Raw genomic sequence first — 24,420 nt, forward strand, 5'->3', positions numbered from 1 at the left:
CTCATTTCATTTATATAATACCTACAAAAACCAGTGGGGAAAGAGGACTGATTGCACTGAAAAAGATCACATTTGTACTCAGAATTCAGGCCTTTTTAAAATATTTTACAGAAAACTACTGAATTAAGAGGTTCGTTTTTCACACTATGTATATTAAATAATGACAGCTTTGAACGCTCTGCTTGTTTTCTACAGTTAAAAAAAAATAATTTTAGATCATCTTGTAAATCTCTAGAATTTAAAATGTAGGCTTTTTTTGATTTGAACAAAATCAATCCATCCCACTTTATACGTGCTATTTATTTTATATATGTGCAATTTCCTTTTTCTTTTAATTTTCAATTAAATTTCAGTTGTATTTTGATTTCACACAAGCAACATCAAAGCCCCAGTTTTAGGCATTACTAGCTTGATTCATTTCAGCCACATTGTGCTGCAGCTCGCAGCTGATAAACCTATTGACTCGGCTGCCTCTCTTACTGATGAGTCCCACCACTTATGAATATTTTACAGCACAGTGAAAGATAGCTACATTATGCGTTCACTTTGCTGCTCTGCTACTGAAGTGACCCATGTTTCAGTCACAACCTCTTCTGCACTGCCAGCCTAGAAAGCAGCATTTTGTTTCTGGCATAAACAGTTCAGACAGTGTCCATTATTATCCTGCTTCTTTCATGTTTTATATAAACTTGAAGCTCAATTATGATCTGCTTTCACATGTTCTAATACAAATTGAGCACATTAGCTAAACGTAAGGCAGCTAAAACTAATGCTAGTTAGTTATTTTCTTTTGTGAAATTTGAAACAGTTGATGTAAACACCAAAAACAGCATTTTATTGACTCGTGAGACAAAAAAAATAACATGCAATTATCTAATAAAGGTGTTTTTCTCATTTTTACTGAAATGAGAAACTGCTGTTGATGTCTTTATCTTGATTGTTAGCTTGAAATCAATACCATCAGTCAATCAATCAACTGTATTTTTTAAAATAAATTTATTATCTCTTTGGAAAACTAAAAGAGGCGTCAGTATGTGTTTACCTATTTTAATCTGATTAATACTGTATGCAGAAAAACTCTGACATTAGACTGAAAACTCAGGGAAATATTCTAAATTTCAAACACATCTTGTGGTTTACCCACCAAATGATTTTAATAAAATATGTCAAATTTGTTTACATTTTAAGCATTTTTTTGGGACTAATATTATGTAAAAAATAATTTAATTTAACTCTCTCAGAGTTTTAATATTTCTCTTACTTCCTCTGAAGCTCGCCTGACTTTTTTTTCTTTAAAGATGTAAATTAGGTCATGCATGAATTTGTGAGCAACATGGTTGCAATATTACATCGATTCCTGTCTTGATCCATTTGTTGTGGTCCTTTCTGCAAAGTTGCTTGGGTAACTGCAGACACAGAACACAACCGGAGCGACTGAATAATTTAAGAAGTGTCGAAACTTTCAGATGCTGGTGGTTACTTGCGGACGCTGTTGCTCCAGCAGCAGGTGTCCCCAGGTGGGAGTGTGCGGATAAAAAAATGTCCAAAAGACGATGGGTGGAATTCAAGATCTGCCAGACTATAAGTTGTTCGGCGCCGGTCAGCCGGAGACGCAGAGAGTCCTCTCCAGTTGTCACTTCAGCCACTGCAGGTGCGTCTCAAAACAGAATGAAACTTTATATTTTTAGGAAAGTAACGACTGTGTAATCTCATACTTCCATTTTTTGTATTCGCAATTTACCAGCTAGATATCAGTGTTTCTGTAAACATTGGGGGTTGCAACAATATTAAATGACAATATAACAAAATATCACAGTTTTCTATACACTTGAGCAAGAAATAAGGGGCAAATGAGGTAGTGTGAAATAAGGGGCAAATGAGGTAGTGTGATCAATTAATCTTTATTTTTAGTTTTTTAATGCATATGTAGGTCAGCTATGTCTCACATTTGTAAAAATAACCACCATGTTTCACAAATGCTTGCAAAAGTACCCATTATATTTTCCAAACAACTGCAACCCACATCTCCCAAAACCATCCTCGAAATAATAAAACCTGCTTTTAATTATAAAACACAATCTAATTATTCTAACATTTATCTAATTTGGAGTTTGTTAGAGAAAATACTGACAGTCTTTTCCTGTATCACTCCCATCTGTTGTAGAAACCGAAGCCAGTCTCTCAGGTTACTTGCAGGCTTTTAGCCACGAAACCTTTAATGATTCCTTCTTTGGGGAGGATGTTGCTCTTTTTTCATCAGAAATGAGCTCAGAGTTAGTCTATTTATATATCTTCGGACAAAATGCCAAGTAATTACCAGTTATTTACCAGCTAATGTTAAAATGAGATAATGTTGCCTAAAAAGAAAGCTCAACTGGGACAGCTCTGGCGGCCTCTCCTCCCATCGCCATAGAAACTAGACAGAGGAATTCATGCTGCAGATGCTGGAGTCAAAGACGGAGAATCACAGTCAGATATGTCGTTGTCATTAATCGACTTTACAGCTAATTGTATGTTTCTTGACAAAATGGGTGTGTGTTGATGTAATTTTCATATTTAATAGGGGAGATTGGGTTTTGCTACTCATTAAAATACCAACTGTTTTATCACCAACCTACATTTATTAAAATAAGATATTCACACAAAAAAACTACTGGTGAATTGTATATCTATTTAAGATATATTGCAGAGAAAATAGACTATCCCCCTTCTGTGTTCCATTAGCTAATGTTTTTTAAATACTGTTTTATTTACTTCAAACTTGCATTGAAAACATGAAAGGAGTTTATTATATTTGCGGAAAATAGGGAGTAATTTTATGCTTTTCTGGCATCAAGACAACATATGTAAAAATAAATAAATAAATAAAAATGGCGTCTTATACATTTGGTGAAATCTGCTCTGAATTATTCTATACTTTTCCAGATTAAAGAGAGTTTGGTGTTGTAAAACATTTCAGTAAAATTAAACTATGAAAAAACAAACAAACAAAAACAGAACTAAAGAATAATTGCTAGTCCGTTGGCAAAAGTGTCTTAAAAGCCTTAAAAAAATTCATATCTTATCATGCTAACATAATATCATACCCAATCCTTTGAGAAGCCCAATTTAAGTGAATTTATTATTGGGTTTGCAGAGTGCTCAGCATTAGTTTAATTATGTTTAAACTTCAAACTTCACTCTGGTCACCAACAACTGGAGTAATTTTAGCCAAACTTACTTTTCAGAATTGTTTAATTTTGCCATATTGCAAAGTTTTTAAGCATCAATGTCACACCAAAGTACTGGAGCTGTGTTTAGGTCCAGTACTTGGACTTTGACTTGGCCACTCTAAAATCTTTGTTTTGTTTTTCGCACTTCAGAGATGTGTAGTTGAAGGTGAGCTCTGGATCATTGTCTTTGTGCATAATCCAAGTGAGCTTGAGCTTTACATTCTCATTTCTCGTGGTTGCAGCTCTATTAATATGATCAAAACTTGGTTTTTCAATCTCACAGATAGTTTAATTTTACTGAAACATTTCACAACACCAAACTCTTTTTAATCTGGAAAGGTATAGAATAATTCAGTGCAGATTTTGTCAAATTCATATGGTGCCATTTTTAATGTTGTTTTTTTAGGTCTATGTTGTTTTGATGCCAGAAAAGAATAAAATTACTTCTTTTATTGTTTTCACAAATATAATAAAGTCCTTTTTGCGTTTTTAGTCCAAGGCAAGTTTGTTTGTACAGAACATTTCAGCAATACGACAAACAAAACATTACATTGCAATGGCATAATGAAAAAAGATAAAGAAAGGTTGAAATACAGACTATAATTACTGATATTCCAGGTAATAATAATCAAAGGCAATATTTATAATATTTTTTTTATCTTGATTTAAAAGAATTCAGGATTTCAGCATTTTTGCAATTTTCTGGCAATTGTTCCAGATAAAAACTGACTGCTGCTTCTCCATGTTTGGCTCTGATTCTGGGGATCCAGAGTAAACTTAAATCAGAAAACCTGAGAGGCCTAGATAGGATTCATGTTAAGAGTAATCCAGTGCAAGTAGGAGGAGTCTAGATGTTTAAAATGGAGCTGATAAAATGCAGTCCAGACTACAAAAAAAAAAAACATGAGAAAATGGCACTTTAACGTGTCCTTAAACAAATTGGTAAGCTAATTCAATAAAAAAAAAAAGAAAATTTGCTTATGGGGTATTTAACAGATAATTTTTTTATATTATCTTGGCGCGCTTGCGTTGCCCTCTTACACAGTTGTGCCCTGGGCAAAAAGCCATATTCTCCAGATTTAACTCTTTCATGCATAGCGCTCACTGCAGTGGACAGCTATGTAAAAGACATTTTCTTGTGTTTCTTGTGGATTTTGGAGTGGACACTGGTGCATAATATAATACACTATAAACTACTGGCCATCCATTTAACAAGAAAATCTTTGTTAATCCAAAATGGCAGACAGGCGAAAAAGTAACTCAGGAATGTCGAGAAAACTCTTGCAGGTAAAAAGCATGTTGTGACATCAAGTAACTCCTAAAAACTAATACTACTGATATATTTTCCAAATAACAACTTTGTTTTTGGAGAAAATTACAACTGGAATTTTTTTTTTTTTTTACAAAAACCTTTTCCTCCAAGTTTTTTTTATGCCTTAAGAAAGTCTAAAACACTTTGAAAAAAAAATCCTGTCATAAAGGATCATAATTAAAGGATCAGTGTAAGAGGCTTCATGTTTTAAAGAAATTACTATACGATAAAACTACTTGCCATACTTATAGCACCAGAGGGCGTGGCTATGAATGCACCTACCCTACGTCATCACAGTTGAGTCTCATGTTTACGTGGAAAATATGGCGGCGGACTACAATCAAGGGGATAACCAGTGATTGGGAATCACGGCATTGGAGAGACAGTCCGCTTTCCGCCGTGAGACTTCCGTTTCCTCCTGGATATTTCTTATGAAGCCGTTTTCTCCTTGTTTCAGTCTCGGAGTCAGCGGGAATGGAGGACGAGGAGAGGCAGAAGAAGCTAGAGGCCGGCAAGGCTAAGGTAGGATTCAAGACTCCCTAACGTCCTCTGAGTGCTCCAAAGTTGCAGCGTATTGTTCCGGTGGAGTTGTTTTTCTCTGGCTATGTCCGTCAGCTGTTTTGACCGCCACCCCCTCCCCTTCATACCACCTTCCCAGCTGTCATGCGCCGTGTCTGCCTGACAGCTGAGAGGGAGGAAGGAGGGGGTTAGCCGCTGCTACTGCTAGCCACGGCTGCCTTTGTCATGCTGCATATCTGACATTCTCCCCCCCACCACCCCTACACTGCTTTCTTTTTTCTTTTTCCGTATCTAAAGAAGTATCGGCCCATTCTCTCACAAGTCTAGCCTTCGCATCATTATTTAGAGCTTATAAACGGCACCTGCAGTGACACTCAGGGGCTGGTGTAACAGGATTTACAGGGTATATCCTCACTAGCTAGGTAGAGCATTGCTTCATCTGCCAGACATGACTTACATTGGCTTAAGCAACAGGAATACGCCAGAAGAGGCTCTATGCTGTGCTCATAAAGTAAAATATTTGCTGAGAGCAGAAGGGAGTACTTGTTAAACTGGATGAGTTTGTATGTTTTTTTTCTACCAGTAGCTGTAAACTCAAAAAAACAGCTCACTCAGTTTTGAGAGGCTGTTTGTTGAATCTCTGCAGGCAATGAGCTCATGTGCCTCTTTTGTCAATATGTGTCCATAAATACTAAATCAGAAGCTTTTAATAGCTGCTAGTGTAGGTGCACAATTTGATACATCTATATAACACAGATCATGATGGACAGAGGTAATGTTACACCCAGAAGCATGAGATTACAGAGTTGGATATCAATCCCACCACTACCTTTGTGAACACAAAGTTATTAGTATGTAAGCATTGGCTACTGCAATTCAGCTGGCTGAAACAAGGTTGCTACAAGTTCTCCAATCAGCTACAAAAAGGACAAATGTTACTGTTTTGATCACAGAAAACATGGGCAGCTGTGGCCATGGAAACCAAAGGAGCTTTTATTAGGTTGGCACTGTTTTAAAACTACAATTAGGATGCTATACATAGATATCCAACCAATTAATCAGGTAATAACAGATTATTATAACCTAAAAAAAGCTATATTACTCTGAAGAAAAATTAAATTTAGTTGTTGTAGTCTATATTTTTGCTGCAGTTTCATTATCAGAATCAAAATAATTAGATTTAGATTTAGACTTATTTTATTGTCATTGCACAAAGAAACGTAAGTAAAATTGGCAGTGAAATGTCATCGCTTGGCCACTGGAGCACACACAGAAACACAAGTGTGCCTATAATTACATAATAAACAATTAATAATGTATTGCTAAATGCATAACTTAGTATTTTCAAGCAGTCTCAATAATTTCAATAATAATCAGAAAGGTAACATAAGTAGAACTGTTTGTTTTATGTTTTACGGCAATAGGAATAAATGTTGCTTTTTTGTTTTAAGTAGGGCAAATTAAATCTCGTTGCATATTTTAAATCTTTGAGCATATAGTGTGAAGCCTTGGTTGTTTTATTTGAAGTTAATGCATCTTGGTAAAGTGTAGAGCTGCTGGAAATCCTGTTTCTGATTGTTATTTACTAAACATATTAAGAAAATCACGGCGAGTTTTGTCCGACAGAAGTTTGCAGAGACCATCTCCCTGGTTTGCACTCTGGTATTTTGGCTTGTAAAAGGCTCTTTGCTGTTGTAGGCTAGTCTGCCTCCTGTTTTTTCCTCCCAGTGCTATGTCACCATGTCCTCACATGCAGTAAAGAAATCAAGGGTGTTATTATTTGAGATTCTAGTCAGATGAGTCCTTGCAGGCTTAAATAAAAGTCTGATGCATATTGAAGTCTCTGCTTTTCTACAATTATGTACATAGCTTAAAGTGCACAATGAGTCTACATTGATGTTGTCTCAAAACCGAAGCAGGATTTTATCTGAATGTTAATCTGGAGATAAAGGTGCGGCCTGAGCTTTTCCTCTCTAACAATCAGATTGGGTGACTGGATTTTTGTCAAATCGAGTGAAAGACGAGTTTCTGTTGATGTCTGACTGAAGTGTTAACTGTCAGTCGTGCATTGTGCAGAATCAGGCATGAGCTTTTGAGTCACGCCAGACAATAGGGAAAGTGGAAATTGTGGGCTGCTGTTGCCATAGTTTTGTTCCAGAATGGAAGAAATTTGTAGCATTTTTGTTAGGCTTCAGAATCAAACATATTGACAAGTGTTTTACTATCAGTAACTGATAGATTAGTGTAGTAATCTTAAATCTTATAATGTAGGATTTTGTATTTTTTGTGACAAAACTGGACTTAATATGAATTTTATTTACATAAACCTCCTAGAAAAATGAAACTTTTACTGTCATTTCGCCACAGTCTTTGCTCTTTTCTTTATGTAGATCCTTTATGGTCAGTGCAAACATCCATCTATCAGTCTACATCAAAAATGCAAGGTGGAAGACGTTATTTTTATAGAGCGTCTTTACACTATAGTAATCTTTCTCAGGATTCAGTAAGCCTAAAGGGTCAGTTTCTCTGTTAGGCACTCCTGCCGGTTTTAGGACAGCTGATCTTCTTACCTTGGACCTTAATCGCTCAGCTGGACTCGTCCTGCATGTCTCTTTGCGACAACCAGCCTATAATTGGCACCGATTACGTAGCTGATTAATTGGCTTAATTGACTCTGGGGGGGGTTTACTTTTATGATGCAATGGCACAAGCTCAAAGTAATGATAGATACTTGTGCTGGGTCGTGCTGTGCTGCTTTAAATGGGTTAAATGGGTTAAAACAATTTAGATGTCATGGTGTGAAAGATGCCTAGTTTAGCTATTGTGCCTGGCTGAAGTATTAATGTCATGATGGACTAACATGGAAGTGAAGAATAAAAATTTAGCATAGTTTTTACAGTGGTTTTACAAATAATAATCTGTAAAGTGTGACATGATTTTGTATTTGTAACCCATTTCATTCTAACCTCATTGAATATAAGTGTTGGTGCAACAAGTTCATTTCAGAAGTCGCCCTAATTAAAAAATGGACTCCATCTGTGTGGTTTAATTTTAGTATAAATCCAGTTGTGTTGTGAAAGTCTCACAGATTTGTTGGGGACAATTAAAAAAGAAACGGCATCAAAAAGATCAAGGAACTCAGCAGATAGTTCAGGAAGATAAAAATCCCAAGATTTGAACAACCTTTTATGGAAGAGAAATGAGAAGACAGTCATTGCAGGGGGCAAAACAAATATATAAATGAAGATGCTTCACTCAAAATGAAACTAAATGGTCAACATGTAAAACGTTGTTATTGGGTAAAGCTAACCCTACAGGTCACAAAATACAGCTTTTTCATGGTGAAATATGGTGGTTGGAATCTGGTTTTGTGTTGTAGCCTCCTGTCCTGTTAGTTTTTGTTTAACATCTTCCAGCTCCATCTTGCTGCTTGTTGTAACCGCAGGGTGAGTCAGGTACAAATAATCTGGGATGTGTGATTGATCGGAGCAGAGCAGGGCGGGGCCCTCTGCACATAATTGTGCAGTCTGCTGTGCTTGTTACAGTCTAATTAACTTCTGCACTTTCTTTCTTTCTTTTCACAAGGTAAACTGCCTACTCCTCTATTTATACTATAAATAAAATATCGTTTTGTCTTTAGCTTTTCAATTTGCTGTCAGCTCCTGATCAGCGAAATGCAATGAGTTCAGTCTCCACGTAAGATCTAATATTCAGAAAATCTTTTATTTTTCTATTTTTTATTGATTGTCTCCATGATGTGCGGGGTGCGTAAACTTGAAAATGTCTGTACTAAGTAGTCAGAGGTCTGAATAAAAGTGCAGACAGAATATTATTAGAGATACACGATATATCAGCGCCAACATTGGTATCAGCCGATATTTGTAATTTTTTAACATATTGGTTGGTAACTGTCCTATAAGTAAAACTGGGCCAATTTGAACAACCGATATTTATTTTTAACTGTTTCTGGTGGGGGTGGGAGGTTTCCCCAAAGGTGTCAAGAAATAATAGCGAAATATATATAATATTGGTAAATATTGTTTATCAGCCATAACAGCAATATCAGATATCAATATCAGCCCAAATTTTCACATTGGTGCATTCCTAAATATTATTTAGTGAAAACGTTTGAAAATCATGTATCAGTTTTCTCCTCCTCATCACTTTATGTTGGTCACATCTCATCATCTCATCAGTAAGTTGGCAAAACTAAAAGATCAACACTTACACACCTCGTTGATAAATAATGAATTTATATCGTTCCATTTATGGGACTTGTGTGGATTTGAGTTTTCCTTGTAAATTTCTTCTTTCTTTTTTGAAACTGTGACATTTTAATGGGTTTGCGTTTTGCTCCAAACCTTTCTGTTCACAAAAAGGTCTGAGTCAGTTGAGGTGAGGATTTAGGATGCTTTACATGCTGACCGTGCACTTCAGCAAACCAAAACACGCTTCTTGTTTAGCTCGAAGCATGAAAACTGCAACAGATCTATTGAAGATGGATCCGAGTAGGTTTCTGCTTTTAAACATTCTCTCCTTGTTGAGTGGATCTTGTGCACAGCATTGATCTTTCTGGTTTGGTTCATTGATAGAGAAGCCTCATGCAAAGACCTTTCTGTGTTTCTCTCTGCACTCAGCAGCTGTTGATGCGGGATGAAGGAGTCTTCAGCTCCATTTCTCACTCGCTTCCATATTCTTGGTACATTTAGTCTTCTCAGCTTTATTTTATTCTGGTAAACAATGTTAATTTGCGCACATATTTTATACACTTCTGTTCCATATATAAGTGGATTTTTTTTCCTGCTATCACCACTAATTTCTAGTGTCAGCTTGGTTTATAGGAGCTATTAGAGTTTATTACGCCATATTGTTTATTGACTAGAAATGTTCTGTGTAAATGTAATCAGAGATACTTCACATTAATAGCATCATGGATTCATAGAAACAAGCCGACAATAAAATAAAACAAAATATGTCTGTCTTGTGACGACTCTAAATTAGTGCGGTTGTCAAGTAGGGCTTAGCGATATGACTGAAAAACGTATCACAATAAAAGCGTTTCATATCATTCTATCAATAATTATTGATTAATTTTTTGGTTTAAATATCTGTAGTGCTGCCAAACTGGTGGCATAATCTTTCCTCTTTTATCCACAGTCTTCATTCGACGCTGTTGTTTATTTTTAAGCAGTTACGAGGCACAGTGGTGAAACTTTTAAACTGCTGCTGTGCCAGTTACTCAACAGATTGTTGCTAGGTAACCATAGAGTGTCTGAGTTGGTTGATTCCACCAACTTTGGATCGGAGTTCAACAAATATTCTAATATATTGAATATTGAATAATCTATCAGATGTACCGGTATTATCTATTGATATTGATCACATGTCTATCGCCACATATGTTACTGATTTATTGTCCTGCCCTATTGTCAAGTCAAATTAGGGATGCATCAATATGAAAATTTGGGTTGATATCAATATCCGATATTAGTATTTCTGCTATGTGTACTTATTTAGATAATGAAAATATTATTCCCTAGCTGCTTTGGTCTTTTAAAGAATCAAACTGGCTGCTGTTTATAGTCTGTGTTTTTCTGTCACCATGAGGCTCAGATATGCAGGAAATACCTGTGTACATGCTTTCAGACAGCAGATGGTGATACATCTACGTAGTTTCTGTTTACCCAGATGGTGGTGCGGCTACCCAGGCTTTGAGTCTCCATATGCTCAGCCAGCAGCCGTGCCAAATAGGGCTGCTTGTAGTGCTAAGCATCTCAGCAAAAGGCAGAACCCTGGGTGATTCCTGCTGGCAGGTTTGCTGCTACTCATGCATTACTCTTAAAAAGTCAGAACCGAAGACTGCCTCCTTCTCAGAGATGCTCCAGGCCTGTTGGCTCATCAGTCGATTACATTTCTTTCTGTGCTCAGGTTTTAGGTGGATAAAGCTGCTCTTAAAATACAGATAAGTGGGTATATTAGGACAAGGGCGGGTCATGTGAGGAGCTGTGAATTGGCAGATCAAGAGCACTTTGAGCTTTTTAAGCTGTGAATAGTAGGTGGGAACACGACCATGACACCTACTCTCAGCTCTGTTGTGTCAGCCTCTGACCCTTTTTTACAGCATCGGCAAACACTGTGAGCTTTCATCGGGGTTTAGCTGCTGCTGTTCATAAAATCAGTGACACTTGTCTTAGTTTGAGCCGATGAGTACACTTAACTGTGAGTTTACTAATGACTCACAAGGTTTACTTGTGGTTTATAAGACTTTTATTATTCAGTTTATGCAGAAATATTTGAGAGAGGATTACAAAGTACTTCAAGTTTGGATAAATTATCCCAACTCCACATCAGATTATGATTCTGCTTACTTTTACTTGACCCCATAACTCAGTATCCCTCCCCATGATTAGGGATACACAATATATCGACACTAACATCGGTGTTGGCCGATATTAGTCATTATTAGGCATATTGGAATTGGGCCAATATGAACAACTGATATTTATTGTCATCTTTTTGCCATCTGTTTCTGGTAATTTCTTTTTGCAGAAGTTTCAAAACGGTAGATAAATCTATATAGTGTATCAAATATCGGTTAATGCTGGATGATATGGCTGAGAAGCGTATCACAATATAAGGGTTTCATATTAGTCTATCGATAATTACTGATTAATTATGTGTTTTAAATTTCTGAAATACAGCCAAACTGGTGACATGACTGTTTTATCCAAAGGTATTAGTCTACACAGCTGCTTTTTATTTTCAAGCATTTATGAGGCACAGTGAGGAATTCTGAAACTGCCTCTGCGGCAGTTACTCGACAGGTTGTTGCTAGGTAACCAAATAGTGAGTGAGTTGCTAGGTAACCAAAGAGTGAGTCAGTTAGTTGATTCCACCTACTTTGCTTTAGCGACCTGTGAGAGGTTGAGTGGCTAAAATCTTTCCTCTGCCTACATCCCCCAGAATGCTGTGCAGGTCTGGGTATTGGAAGGTAATGGACGAGTTTACCAGTGAAGTTTGACACAAGACTGTCATCAAACGTACAACAGTATACCAAAATTAGCCAAGGAAACATATGAGAAAATAACTTTAAAATGTATTTTAGATTATGAAAGACTTGGGCAAGATAAGTCTGTGACCTGTTGCTCTTTGAGCCGACCATAATGGCTCTTAATAACTTTGGCTAAGAAATCATAGAACCAGCTAATGTTTTACATATAACAAATACAAGATTTCAATGGTTTTTCATTTTATCCTGAAATATTTGTGTTGAATTTCTACAAAGAATGATACTGAGAGTACCAGTATTATACTTCTATGTGTTTTCCTTGTCATTAGGTTTGAATCTATGTGCTTTTTAAAATAATTTTTCCGACCCAGAGGGAAAAAAAAACATCCATCCCTGGAGATAAAATGACAGTTTTTAAAAAAAATTATAACAACTTTCCTAATGTAGATATTGATCTAAATTTCTATATTTTTCCCCCTAAAAAGTCATGTGATATTTGTGGCTCTAAACAAGATTTTTTTTTTGGCCTGGCCTGATGAGTGCAAACTTACTCTAAGTAAGACCTCTGGACTAAGGCATAGTTTTGTGGATTCAGTCAGTGTATTTCGCCTCTCTCATTCTTTTCCTTTGTTTTGTTCTTTGAACTCTTGTGTGAGGTTAAATAGAAAGGTAAACTATGATATTGTCAGAAGATAAGAGCGTTATCTTGCTTTGTTTTTTCATCGGGGCTGCATACAAAAGGACACGGAAAGGATGGTTTCACAGATAGTATTGGTGTTTGTATTGATTAGCAGAAATGTATGTATCAGGTTCTTACTAGTCTAAATTTATGTCTGTTTTACCAGCTGACAACAAGTTGGTTTTTAGTTTTATTTTTTTTCATACTTAAGGCATAAATTTGGTTTAAAATCAGAAAATAAATAATAAAAAAACATTTGGCCTTAAAAAAAAAGATTGGTGCTTCTGGGTGCAGTTTCCTCGATCAAAGTAGTAGTTTTGAATCCAACAAAAAGATGAAGGGATTACATAGCAATCCTTATTTATCCATCAAAACCAAAATGTTCCCCACCATTATCTGATTTATACTAAAGTCAAAACAGAGAACATGTGATGCATTTACAGACTGACAGAAGTAGGAGTTTTTAGTTTTGATGCATTTAATAACAGTAAAGTGTCATATTTCTCAGCGTTTGACCAACACATCAATTCTTTGACGCTTTTAAGGTTGGCCCAGTCAGATTAAAATGTTATCCTTCCTTTGGTGTTTTTTATGCTATTTAATGCGTCTTTATCCTACAATATTTCTTTGTTATATTATTTTCTTACCTAGACCTAATCTGAGCCTTCAAGGCCACAGTTTTTGTCTTTGTGTGTGTGTTTATTTCTTTAATTTCTTACATTAATGTACAAGTTAGCTATCAAAAATACTTTGAATTATTTTTCTTTTTAGTTGCTCTCTTGATAGTACGGTAATTTATTTTGAGTGAGCTGAGCAAATAGAACCAGATGTTGTTTTTTTTAATATATATACATTAACTGACCTAAAAATCTGCTTTAAACATTAAATTTCCTTCAGGTTGGACTTTTTTTTTTTTACTGCCAGCTGATGCAGTCGATTTAATTGGGACATGTTCGTACCTTGGCTGCTATTAACCATCTGTTCTTCTGAAGAAGCACACAAACGCAATAGAGGTGCACCTGTCTCTGAAGGTGCATGACGTCTGCTGTGTGTCACATGGTAGCAGGGGTGTTTTATAGGCAGGAGAAGAGGCGCTAGTGTGGAATGAAACTGATCTGTGGCAGACGGTCCATTCAGGTCTGTGGCCGCTGCCGACTGCTGCTCATGTTCTAAGTAGCCAACGTTTGATGGAATGGTGGAAAAAGCAGCTTTATGTTTGACGTTGTACTCAGGACATTATAGAAAAAAAATATAATTATTTGCTATTTTTAAGTTTTTATTTTTTAAAATATATATGCAGATCATCATTGTTTTTATTACCAGTTTATGTAGTTCACCCGTGCAAATCAGAGTAGTTGTGATAGCGGCACTTTAATATCTATGTTTCGAACATGCTCTGCTTCAGCACAGTTCTGGAAGGAAATTTCCTCAAGCCAAATAAGGTTACTGACCTGAAATTGACCCTTGAATTGCTGTCTTTGTTACAGTGGATGAGCAAGATAAACACATAATCTCAGTTTTGCAAAAATTCCCTGTTATATTTAAAATTATAGTCAAATTTGACGCGATCTGAAAGATATAACTACTCTGATGTATTACATAAGCCCAATATATTGAAGACTGTCTCATTCAACAGAAAGTGGTGTTTTTTTCTTGTTTGTATTATTTTTTTGCACATTAAAGTTATGCTTAGGTTATGTGCTTTCCTTCAAAGCAGGATCAGATTATGAGATCCAGCATAACAGTGATCTGCATTGGCTGGAATAAATGTTTGACATTCCTCAAATCTATGTCATGACGTATGATGTAGTGATGAGTTATTTATCAAGGTTTCCCCAGAAAATCTGCTAATCCCTGTAGTAGGGTTGCTAGTGCAGTCCAGCGGGGGGGTTTATGTTTGAATTTTTTTAACTTTTAAAATTTTGTTAAAGGTACACGAGCAGACATCATAATTTGGCAACACTTGTCGCGCCCAGTTAAATGTGTCAACTATAAACCTAGCTTAATCAGTCTTTACTGTTACTAGTGTATAAAACAAGCCTGGTGGGAGGACGAGTAAAGCCTGGTGGCCTGCCAGGCTTATAATACACTAACTTGGGCTTTATTATAATTTATAATGAAATGTTTTCTTACATATTTTTAATAACTTTTTTGATCCAGAATAAATTACTGTGTATTCCTAAATTTGACAGAAAACAATTCTTTGATAAACTGACATTGTAAAACAGTAAAAGCATATATTTCTTATATTTTATATGAGATGTAAACCAGTAAATATATTAATGTGTCCTGAAGAAGTTGGTTTTGGATAATATATTTTCTGATGTGAAGCTTGAAATACAGCTCTGGAAAAATTTAGATACCACTTAAAATTATCAGTTTCTCTGATTTTACTCTTTATAGGTATATGTTTGAGTAAAGTGAACATTGTTCTTTTATCCTGTGAACTAATGACAAAATGTTTCTGAAATTCCAAGTAAAAATTTAGTATTTATTTGCAGAAAATCAGAAATGGTCAAAATAATGAAAAAGATGCAGAGCTTTCAGACCTCAAATAATGCAAAGAAAACAAGTTCATATTCATTTAGAAACAACAACACTAATGTTTTAACTCAGTAAGAGTTCAGGAATCAATGTTTTGTGGAATAACCAGGAGGCTTTAAATAGGTTTCAGTGCAGTCGTCTCTTAAGTTTTTCCAGAGCTGTATATCTATTACTGAAAATAAAATTACTGTTTTTTGAAGAAAAATTGTAGTAAACTGACCAAAATGGGAATGACAAGTTGGCTTCAGTAACAAATGTTAAAGATTTCCAGTCTGGAAAGCATGACTGTGTGTTTTCACGGATAAATGACATACTGTAGTTTAAAAAAGCAATCCCTTTAATTGGGATTAGCACCTGTTGCAGAACGAGGCATGTGTTGGGTCATATGGACACAAGGAGGGAGGACTCATTGGTAGCAGAGCAGGAGGCATATTTGGGCCGTAAAATGTTTCGTTTGACTATCACCAAACTGTGTCGATTCAGAGTAAGTTTATATCTTGTTTATTTTTTGCTAAAAGTATTGTTTGGTGGAGTTTCTTGGAAAGAAAGGCGTGGATCCTGACCAAACAAATGGGTCAGACAAGCTTCTTAATGACAGCGGAAACAATATAGTAAAAATGAAAAAAAAAAAAAAAAAAGCGTTTACATTTCTTTCTTTTGACTTCCTCTTGCTGCAGTTGGCTGAGTACCGTCAGAGAAAAGCTCATGCGGACTCCCAGAAGAAGCAGAAGAAGAAGAAGAAAAAGAAGCCGGCCGAGGATTCGGAGGCAGAATCGCAGGGAAGGGTGGAGGTCGAGCCGGATCAGTTTGAGGGTGGAGAAGGAGAACGAGAGGTCAAGGGTGAAAGACGAGATGAAGGGAGTGAGGAAACACCCACCACAGAGTTCACCTTCACCAAGACGCTGAAGAGCGGAGAGACGGTCAGGCATGACCAGACCTACAAGATAGAGGTACACACATTTATTTCATGCAGTACTCAACACATTAATGCTCACTTTCTATGCTTAACTTTGAAGTGCCAACTGTTATTTTTATAAAATTATAATTTTTTTTAGGTTTGTTTTGCAAGGTATTCATTCTCTTAAGCATTTTCATTTTATGTTGCAACCAAACTTTAATGCATCTTAATAGAACTTTATATGGAAGACCAAAGTTAAGTAACACATAATTTGGAAGTTAATCAGAAAAGTATGTATAGTTTTCAAATAACTTTAATGAAAGAAGTCTTAAAAGTGTGCCATGAATTTATATTTTACATTTTTAAAACTGATATTGTAACATAGTCCTGTTAGAATGGCACAGTCAAAGTCCAGGCCCAAGTCTAATTGAACATGTTTGGCAAGACTTGAACATTTATGTTTACAAATGATTGCACTTGAACAGCTCCAAATAGAAATGTGCAAAAAAAAAAGTGTTTAGATGTACAAAACTGGTGGAGATTGTTGTTTTTATGAGGTATTTATTCAGGGAGGTTGAATATAAATGCACACCACACTTTTCAGATTCTTTTTTCCTTGGGGGGAGGGGGGGGGGATTGAAAACTCATGTATGATCATTTTCGATCCACTTCCTAATAATGCAATACTTTATGTTGGTCTAACAATAAATGCCAAAGAAACATAAAGTTTGTGGTTGTAACATTTCAAAAATACGAAAGCATCTTCCTTTCCAAAAGACGTATTTGAACAAATCGGTCTACTCTGTTTTAATATGACTTGTTGGCTTTTTTTTTATATAATTTTGGCATAACTCCAGTTATTTTTGTAAGTAGAAAATTGGCAGAAGGTTTTGTTCCTCCTTCATCAACTTGATGCTTTGCTGGGAGCGGTGAAGATTTTATGCCATTGCTCAAATCATATCACAGCAGTCAACACAGTCTCTCTTTCACAATCATTATAAAATTTGAAAAAATTAGAAAGCCTAAGAATTTTTTAGACTAACAAAGTAATGTAAATGGCTTATAATAGTTTTCCAACACTTTTGGATGAAAATAGGCCGTGATTGTTAAATAAAAAGTCACGGATTACCTGAAAATAGGAGTATTTTTCACAGGTTTCACAATGTCAAATACTATAAATGAGATCTTTACACAAAAAATTTGAAATTATTATTGAAATAATAAACTATTTTAGTAACTGATTAATTATTAACTGGAGTTTGCTGAAAAAACAACATATTTAGATCAGTAATTAAGCACAAAAATAAACATACATTTAGCATTTAGGGTCATTAACCACTTGTCTGTAAATGTTTTAGCCAAAACTCCTCAGTTTTAGCTTCACCCGGTTCAAATTTACCAAAAGAGTGCTATACTATTGCATTTTAGGCAATAAAATGTTTGTTTTCTCATTTTAAATTATTAATATGAATATTTTCCTAATATTGTATAAAAAAGTTACATAAGAAATCTGTAGAATGCACCATTTGTTTTTATTATTTAGTTATTAATTACTAAAATAATTGTAAAAGAAACCAACCTTTTCTTTGGCTAAAAATTACAGAAATGTTAAGGTTGTTTGTTTGGCTGCTTGGTCAAAAGATGTGGGTGGGAAACAAACTCAGCAACTCTCTATAGGATAAATATGAGTATGCATGTGTTGGCGGGTTGTTTAGGAGAAAGCAGTAGTTTCGTTTTTCTCATAGGATCCTGGTGTGTAAATTCTCGTCTTTTTGTCTCTTTATTTGTCCTTTCTGTACAACAATCACATTAATAGCTAAAAATTAATCAAAAAGCACATTAAAGCATGTATTTTTCATGTTTAAATGCATGTCGATGACGCTGATTTAAAAGAAAGTTGTGGTTTTTGTGGGATGCCATTGTTTTCTTTATATTACCACATTCTCAGTATTAATGCATTCTGCTGGTTTTACATAACCAGCTCCTGCTATTCATTTAATCACCATACTTCACAGTCATTCCAACCTTTCTTTAGAGAAAAGAGGATTGAAACAGCAGCACCTAGACATTGAATCCAGGCTTTTCTGATAGATAAATTACCACTGATTACATCTCGTCAGAAATCCACGTAGAAAGGTTTAAAAACATGCAGAGCTGAGAGCTCTTGTACAATTTGTTCCATCTTTCAAGCCCTCTCCGTCTCTTTTGCTCGGCCCTGTGTTGCCACTCTTCTCCATGAACCCACAAAACTACTTGGCTGCCATGGAGACAGACAATTGCCTTTAAAGTTGTTGGGATGTGTCAGTCTGTGTGACAGATTTCTATGGCCTTGCAGTGGATTTCAGAAGATCTAAAGGTTGATAAAGTGTATTATTATCTACACAGATCTTCTGGGTTTTTATTTTTTTATTATTTTTATGGGCAAATTATAAATTACTGCTGCCTGAATGAGATCTGTTCTGCATCACAAGTAAATCAAGCCAGTTTTATCCTTGGACAGTTTTCTGCTCTTGGTCATTAAAGTGAAGACATATTCTTAAATTAACTCAACATTTTGCTCTTGAGCAACAAAAGGAAAATGCAACAAAATCCATCTTTTGAAAGCTAATTTAAGGTAACTATGTTTTACCTCAAGGACATCTTTCTGAATTGTTTTCACATATCACTGAAAAGTCTGTTTGTTTCTGTAATGTATAAAAAAAAGGTGAAACATACGTGTTTTTATAAATTTATTTATTAAACAAAGTATTACATTTCAAGTGGTTTATTTCCATTAATTTTGATGATTATGGCTTACAGCAAAAGAGAACCAATAATTCAGAATATTAGATAGGACCAATTAAAAAAATTATTTCAGAATCCTCTCAAGGCTGAGGTTATAATCGAATATATCGCAAATATTATCAGTATGGACAGCATTTATGTCAGAGTCCAGCAATAGTTGTCGGATATTTTTCGAGTTCTTATGTGTTATCTTTCATACTGACAAATATTGAACCTGCAGGACAAATTATCTGACTGCACTGCAAAACATTTGAGGGTGTTTTGACTTGAAAATGAAAGTCCACCTTTGAAAATGCAATTTAAGTCAACAAGAACATTTCTGTGGTTTTAACTCAGAAATTAAAGTTCATGAAGTTGATTTAACAACAAGAGATAAGTTGTCTAAACATTGTTTTTAAGTTCATTAATCTTGAATTGTGAGTTTTAACTTAATGCTGTAATTTAAACCAAATAATTATGTAGGAAAAAAACTCCCTCACTTAGTTAAACAGCCACATTTCTCTATTATTTTACTCACAATATCAAGTTAAAATAACTACTTATTTTACTTTAGAATAATTTAAATTCTTGTTTAAAATGGCAAATTTTCTGATCTGATAATGAATTTAATTAAATTCTGCTCAAAAACATTTAGTGTGAACAGGACATTATCCACAAGCTTCAAAAACTTAAAATAAATAAAATAAAACACAAGTCACATCAATGTGACACACTTCCATCTCAGGATACAAAAACATGCCGCTAAGCATTCTGGGAAATGGTTCCCACTCCTGTCTTTTTCTTCTTTCAGTTTTAAGCGCTAACCTAAAAACTCTAGTTTATTCAACTTAACTTAATAAAAAGTTAACACAACTTACTTCTGTAAGTTTATCTTTCACAAATTCACACATTCAGGTTCAAAATCTAAAACTCTCTGAATTTATTTGACTTAAAGAGTTAATGATAGTAGACACAACGAAATGTGGCTCAAATGTTTTACAGTGTGGACACAAATGACAAAAATGCTCCATAGATCAGAAACAGAGGAAAGAATAAAACAGGCATATATCGCACCTGATATCGACATTGGCTTGGAGACATATTTTACACTGCACTTTTACCTTCCACTCAACTTTCCTTGAATATGCTTGAATAACCAGCTTCTTTGGCAGTAATCTTTTGTGAGTTATCTTCCTTTTGGAGAGTCTCCGTGACTTCTTCCTGGGCAAGTGATCAGATTAATTACCAATTCTTTATTTATTTATCTTCTATAATACTTTTTGGAGAAATCAAATTTGTGTTTCTCATTAGCTGTAAGCCTCAAAATTAACAGAAAGAAATGCTTTAAATAAATCACGGTTTGTTTAATCAGTCAGGCTGTTGACGTTTTGAAATTAATTACTAAAATTACTTAAATTATTTTTCAAATAGTAGTGATAGGGTAAGCAATTTATATTACTGTTTTGGTAAATTATTGGTTTGTAAAATAGCGTTTTCTTTTGTTTCCTTTTTTTGTGATGTAAATTTACCAAAATAAAGCAGCCACTGCTGTCTTTTTGCCTCAACCTATTTTATTAACTTGCCTCATTCCTGACATAGGTCTTCATTTTTTTATTATTTGTTATTTTATTTAATTTGATGTGTGTGTTTGGTTTTTCTCCTGCAGCCTGAAAGCGAAGTTTCCACCACAGCGGAAGATTATTCCTCAGAGGTGAGTTAATATTTCCTATAAATATAAATGATATTTATATCATTTATAAATATTGTAAGGAACACCTTACGATATTTATCATAAGGTATTCCTTACGATAAATAACGTTTTTTATTATACCAGGTTATCTCTGCTTTAAAATGAGTAAAACCTTCCTTTAGAAAGACTAAATAAATAGCTAAAACCTTTAGGGTTATTATTTTAATGTAGTTTTAGTTTCTAAATTCAACATTTCACTACAATTATCTCCAATTATGTAACATTAACACTTATTAAACTGTTTTTAACTCCAAAATAGCTGCTCAAAGGTGTTTTCCTGACATGATGCAGGCTTTTGTTTTGCAGCCTCCCAGATCTTAGTGTTTAACGCAGCACATTATGAATTAACAGGTAAATGGCTGCCTCCATGAGATGACAGAGAGCCTAATGATGCCTTCACAGGATTTTATCTGGGTACAGTAATCTGATCAAGCAGCTCTGCTTTGGCTTCGCTAACAAACCAAATGCTTAACGTCTTCTGCAAGATTCTCACTAACCACGTCTGCTTTATACTCTTTACACATTTGGTATTTTCCGTCCTGTTCTGTCAGTGGTGAAGAAATATCATTGTCTTTAAAAAGCCAAAATGCTCCAGAAGGTCAGGATGGAAAAGGGCTTTGTGACATTGCAGAAGTGTGAATTATCTGTGAAAGCTGCTGGAGGAAAGTAATGAGGGACAGTGTCTGCTTTGACGAGAGAAAACAGAAAGTTTTGTAAAAGCAGACGCTTTCCGTGGACCCACTGCTAGGACTGATGGATTTATAGACATTAGAGCAAAATCATTTTTGTTTTGGGCCAAATCAAGATCATTAATGCTCTTAAAGGGCCAGTTGTTCCAGAATGTATTGATAAAACCTGTTCACAAACTGTTAAAATATCAATTAATTGTTAAAATTAAATAATATTGAAAAGACCCTCCAGGAGTTTACATTAGTTTTGTGATTTTTTTGCAATAAAAATCAAAGTGTTTGTGGGACTAATTTGGAAATATTTGCAATATTTGCGCTTATTCATGAGGGTAAATGCGACTTTTTATAACTCGCTGTATAGATCATGGACTATAATCTGACATTAGTTAAATCTGAGGCAGCTGCTTAGTAAAAGTAACAAAGTTTTTGAAAATTTTTGAGAAAAATATGCAAGAAACTCCCAATTATGTATTAATATAAAAAAGTACTGGGATTTGTTGATTTTGAGTGAATTTCCACAATAATTCTCAAGAAATTGGAGGGACTGATTGATATAATTTGGTAGTAAACAGAAAAACGGCATTGATTTGATTGATAAAATAATATTTAAGCTCACTTAGTGTTTACTCTAGAATCTAGAGGGTCACATGAAAGCTATGGCAAGCCTTGAGTTTGACACGTGCATTAGGGAGTGTTTTAGGGTGAAACACGGGTATTTACATTAAGATATTTTTTATCTCCCAAAAAAGAGGAAAATTATTATTTTTCCCCTTGCAGATAAAAAACACCCAGCAGTTATTCTGCTAAATTTAAAAGTTTTAACAACCACAAATGTAAAGCACATAAAACAAAGCATAACAGCTTCATATCTAAAACTAGACATTAAAAATGCAGATTTTCCTGCTTTATGCGCTTTAAACTTTTTAATTCCTTCCTTAATAAATTATCAAACAGCATGCTTTGCAGAAGTGTTTTCACTTGGACTTTTTCATATTTTTAAAAGGTTCTAGTCACAAACTAAGTAGCAAGAAATTACTCAAGTAAGAGTAAAAAAGTATCTGGTAAAAACTTGTCTACTCAAGTATTGAGTAACTGATCAAATTATCAATCATTTAATATTTAAAAATGACATCATCAGGTGGATCAAAATGTAAAGTTAAGTGGAAATTTAGGTATTTTAAGAACCAACATGACAATGATTAATAAAAGTTACAAAAAATAAAAGGAAATCTTTCCAAGTCGGTTTCTTTCAATAAAAAAAACTTATGAAACTTTAACAAAAACTGCAGGTGTGTGTCTGGTGAATTTTTGGTTAAAACATATTTGTTTTTTTTCAGTGGGTAGAAAATCCAGTCATTTTACTCAAGTAAGAGTAGAGATACTTTATAATAACATTACTCAAGAAAAAGTAAAAAGTATAGAGTAGTAAAAGTACTCTTAAAAGTAATTTTTTTTTCCAAAAAAGTTATTCAAGTAAATGTAATTGAGCAAAAGCAGCTAGTTATTACCCAGCTCTGAAAACATGACCCATACATGCCATACTCTCTAACTTTGGGTTCTTCTAACAAAACTGCTTCTGCTCTTTGGTTGTGGCTACGTTCTTAGTTAATTCTCTAGTCATGAAACCTTTTCAGTGACTCTTTTAAAAGCCGTGTAAGCTCTGATATTGTTTCTGCGCAGGATGAAGTGGAGGCCCTGCAGCAGACAGAGGGACGGACGGTGCAGAACATGGAGGACGCTCTCGCGGTCAAGAATCAAGCTCTGGAGGAGTTGAGTCGAGAGCTGGAGGAAATGAGGTCGGCGTTCGGCGCCGACGGTGTGCAGCAGGTAAATGTTTCTGCTGTTCTGGGTTTGATTTACAGCATTTTATCCTGAACGCTTGAAAGACGACACTACGTGTAAATGCATGTTGACCTCCTCCTTTGAATTATTATTATGCAAAAGGATTATGTGTCCATTCATTTTTTTTTTTTTTGGCTTTCAGAAAACCTCAGATTTGGTTTCTTCTTGCTGCATCATTTATTCATTCAATTGTAAAAAAAAAACAATTAAGGATTTTCACTGGGAGTAAATAATAAAGGATGGGATTGTTAAGCATTAAATCAATTGCATGATATTAAAACAAACTGAATAATTTCCATTTGGATGACTAATCTTTCTACCAAAAACTGGATGATAAAAGTCTTCTTTCTGGTGTTTTGGTTTTTTATCAGCCCTTTTTTTTGAAGGACAATTTTGTTTAGAGAGACTTCATTATTCATTTTATGTTATATTTCTGTTGTTTTACTTATTTATTTTGGATATTTAAAATGTCTTCCAGTTCCAGTGTTAAAAGTTCATGAGAATTTAAAGTTTATTGATGTTTTAGAATGCATTCTTGCATTATTATGCCACTATTACCATTACATTACTTAAAAATGGTCCAAGAACAATATTATCTTTTATTGCAACAACTTCTGGGACAAATTAGCATCAGCAAAACTTGTGAAAATTTTGAAATGACAAATTGACAGACTAAGAGATTTTCTAAGTTTTTTTCTAAATTGTTTTTCAATTAGCAGAAAGACAGAAATTCGTGACATCTACAGTTTGTACTGTATGTTTTCATTTTGTAGCTCTTTTGTGATTTGCTGAAATGCTAATGTATTTGTTAAACTGGCAACCCTTAGTATTATTTCTAGTCAATATTTTGTCAAGTTGCTCATGTAGAAAAAAGAGAAAATCAGCAGAATATATGCCAACATTTTATCAGATTAATAATCAGAATAGTTGATGACTAAAATGATTATTACTTGCGGCCCTAATTCTATTGTAACAAAACAATATAATGGGTTTTTGTAGTTTTAGATTAATCAAAACTGTGCCGATCCCTTTTTTCTTAAAAATTAATCGGCACAGTTCTGTTTACAGTAAAGAACTGTGCCGATTCTAGTTACAGGAAGAAACAATAACTCTTTCTTACTGTTTTATTAAATTGCTCCCTTTTTTTCTTGTGGTCTTTGTATTTGTCATGATGGCTTTCATTAAAACCCACTCTGAATGTGC

At 34.7% G+C, this 24,420-nt stretch overlaps 1 protein-coding gene across 8 annotated transcripts in view; it reads left to right on the plus strand.

Annotated features, from left to right (window-relative positions):
* The first annotated feature begins 4,808 nt into the window (after nt 1-4,808).
* The window catches only part of akap9 (A-kinase anchoring protein 9), a 90,556-nt gene continuing 70,944 nt past the window's right edge, over nt 4,809-24,420 (plus strand). For 5 of the 8 annotated variants that reach the window (XM_023344867.1, XM_023344869.1, XM_023344873.1 and 2 more), the window contains exons 1-5: nt 4,810-5,046; nt 15,953-16,225; nt 20,603-20,647; nt 21,038-21,100; nt 23,056-23,202. In XM_023344867.1, coding sequence (XP_023200635.1) covers nt 4,999-5,046; nt 15,953-16,225; nt 20,603-20,647; nt 21,038-21,100; nt 23,056-23,202 — 576 coding nt within the window. In that variant the 5' untranslated portion in view covers nt 4,810-4,998. Of the gene's footprint in view, nt 5,047-15,952; nt 16,226-20,602; nt 20,648-21,037; nt 21,101-23,055; nt 23,203-24,420 lie in introns of all 8 variants that reach the window. The other 3 variants (XM_023344870.1, XM_023344868.1, XM_023344872.1) reach the window with 3 other exon arrangements.

This window comes from Xiphophorus maculatus, chromosome 13 (assembly GCF_002775205.1).
Source record: "Xiphophorus maculatus strain JP 163 A chromosome 13, X_maculatus-5.0-male, whole genome shotgun sequence".
Lineage (NCBI taxonomy): Eukaryota > Metazoa > Chordata > Actinopteri > Cyprinodontiformes > Poeciliidae > Xiphophorus > Xiphophorus maculatus.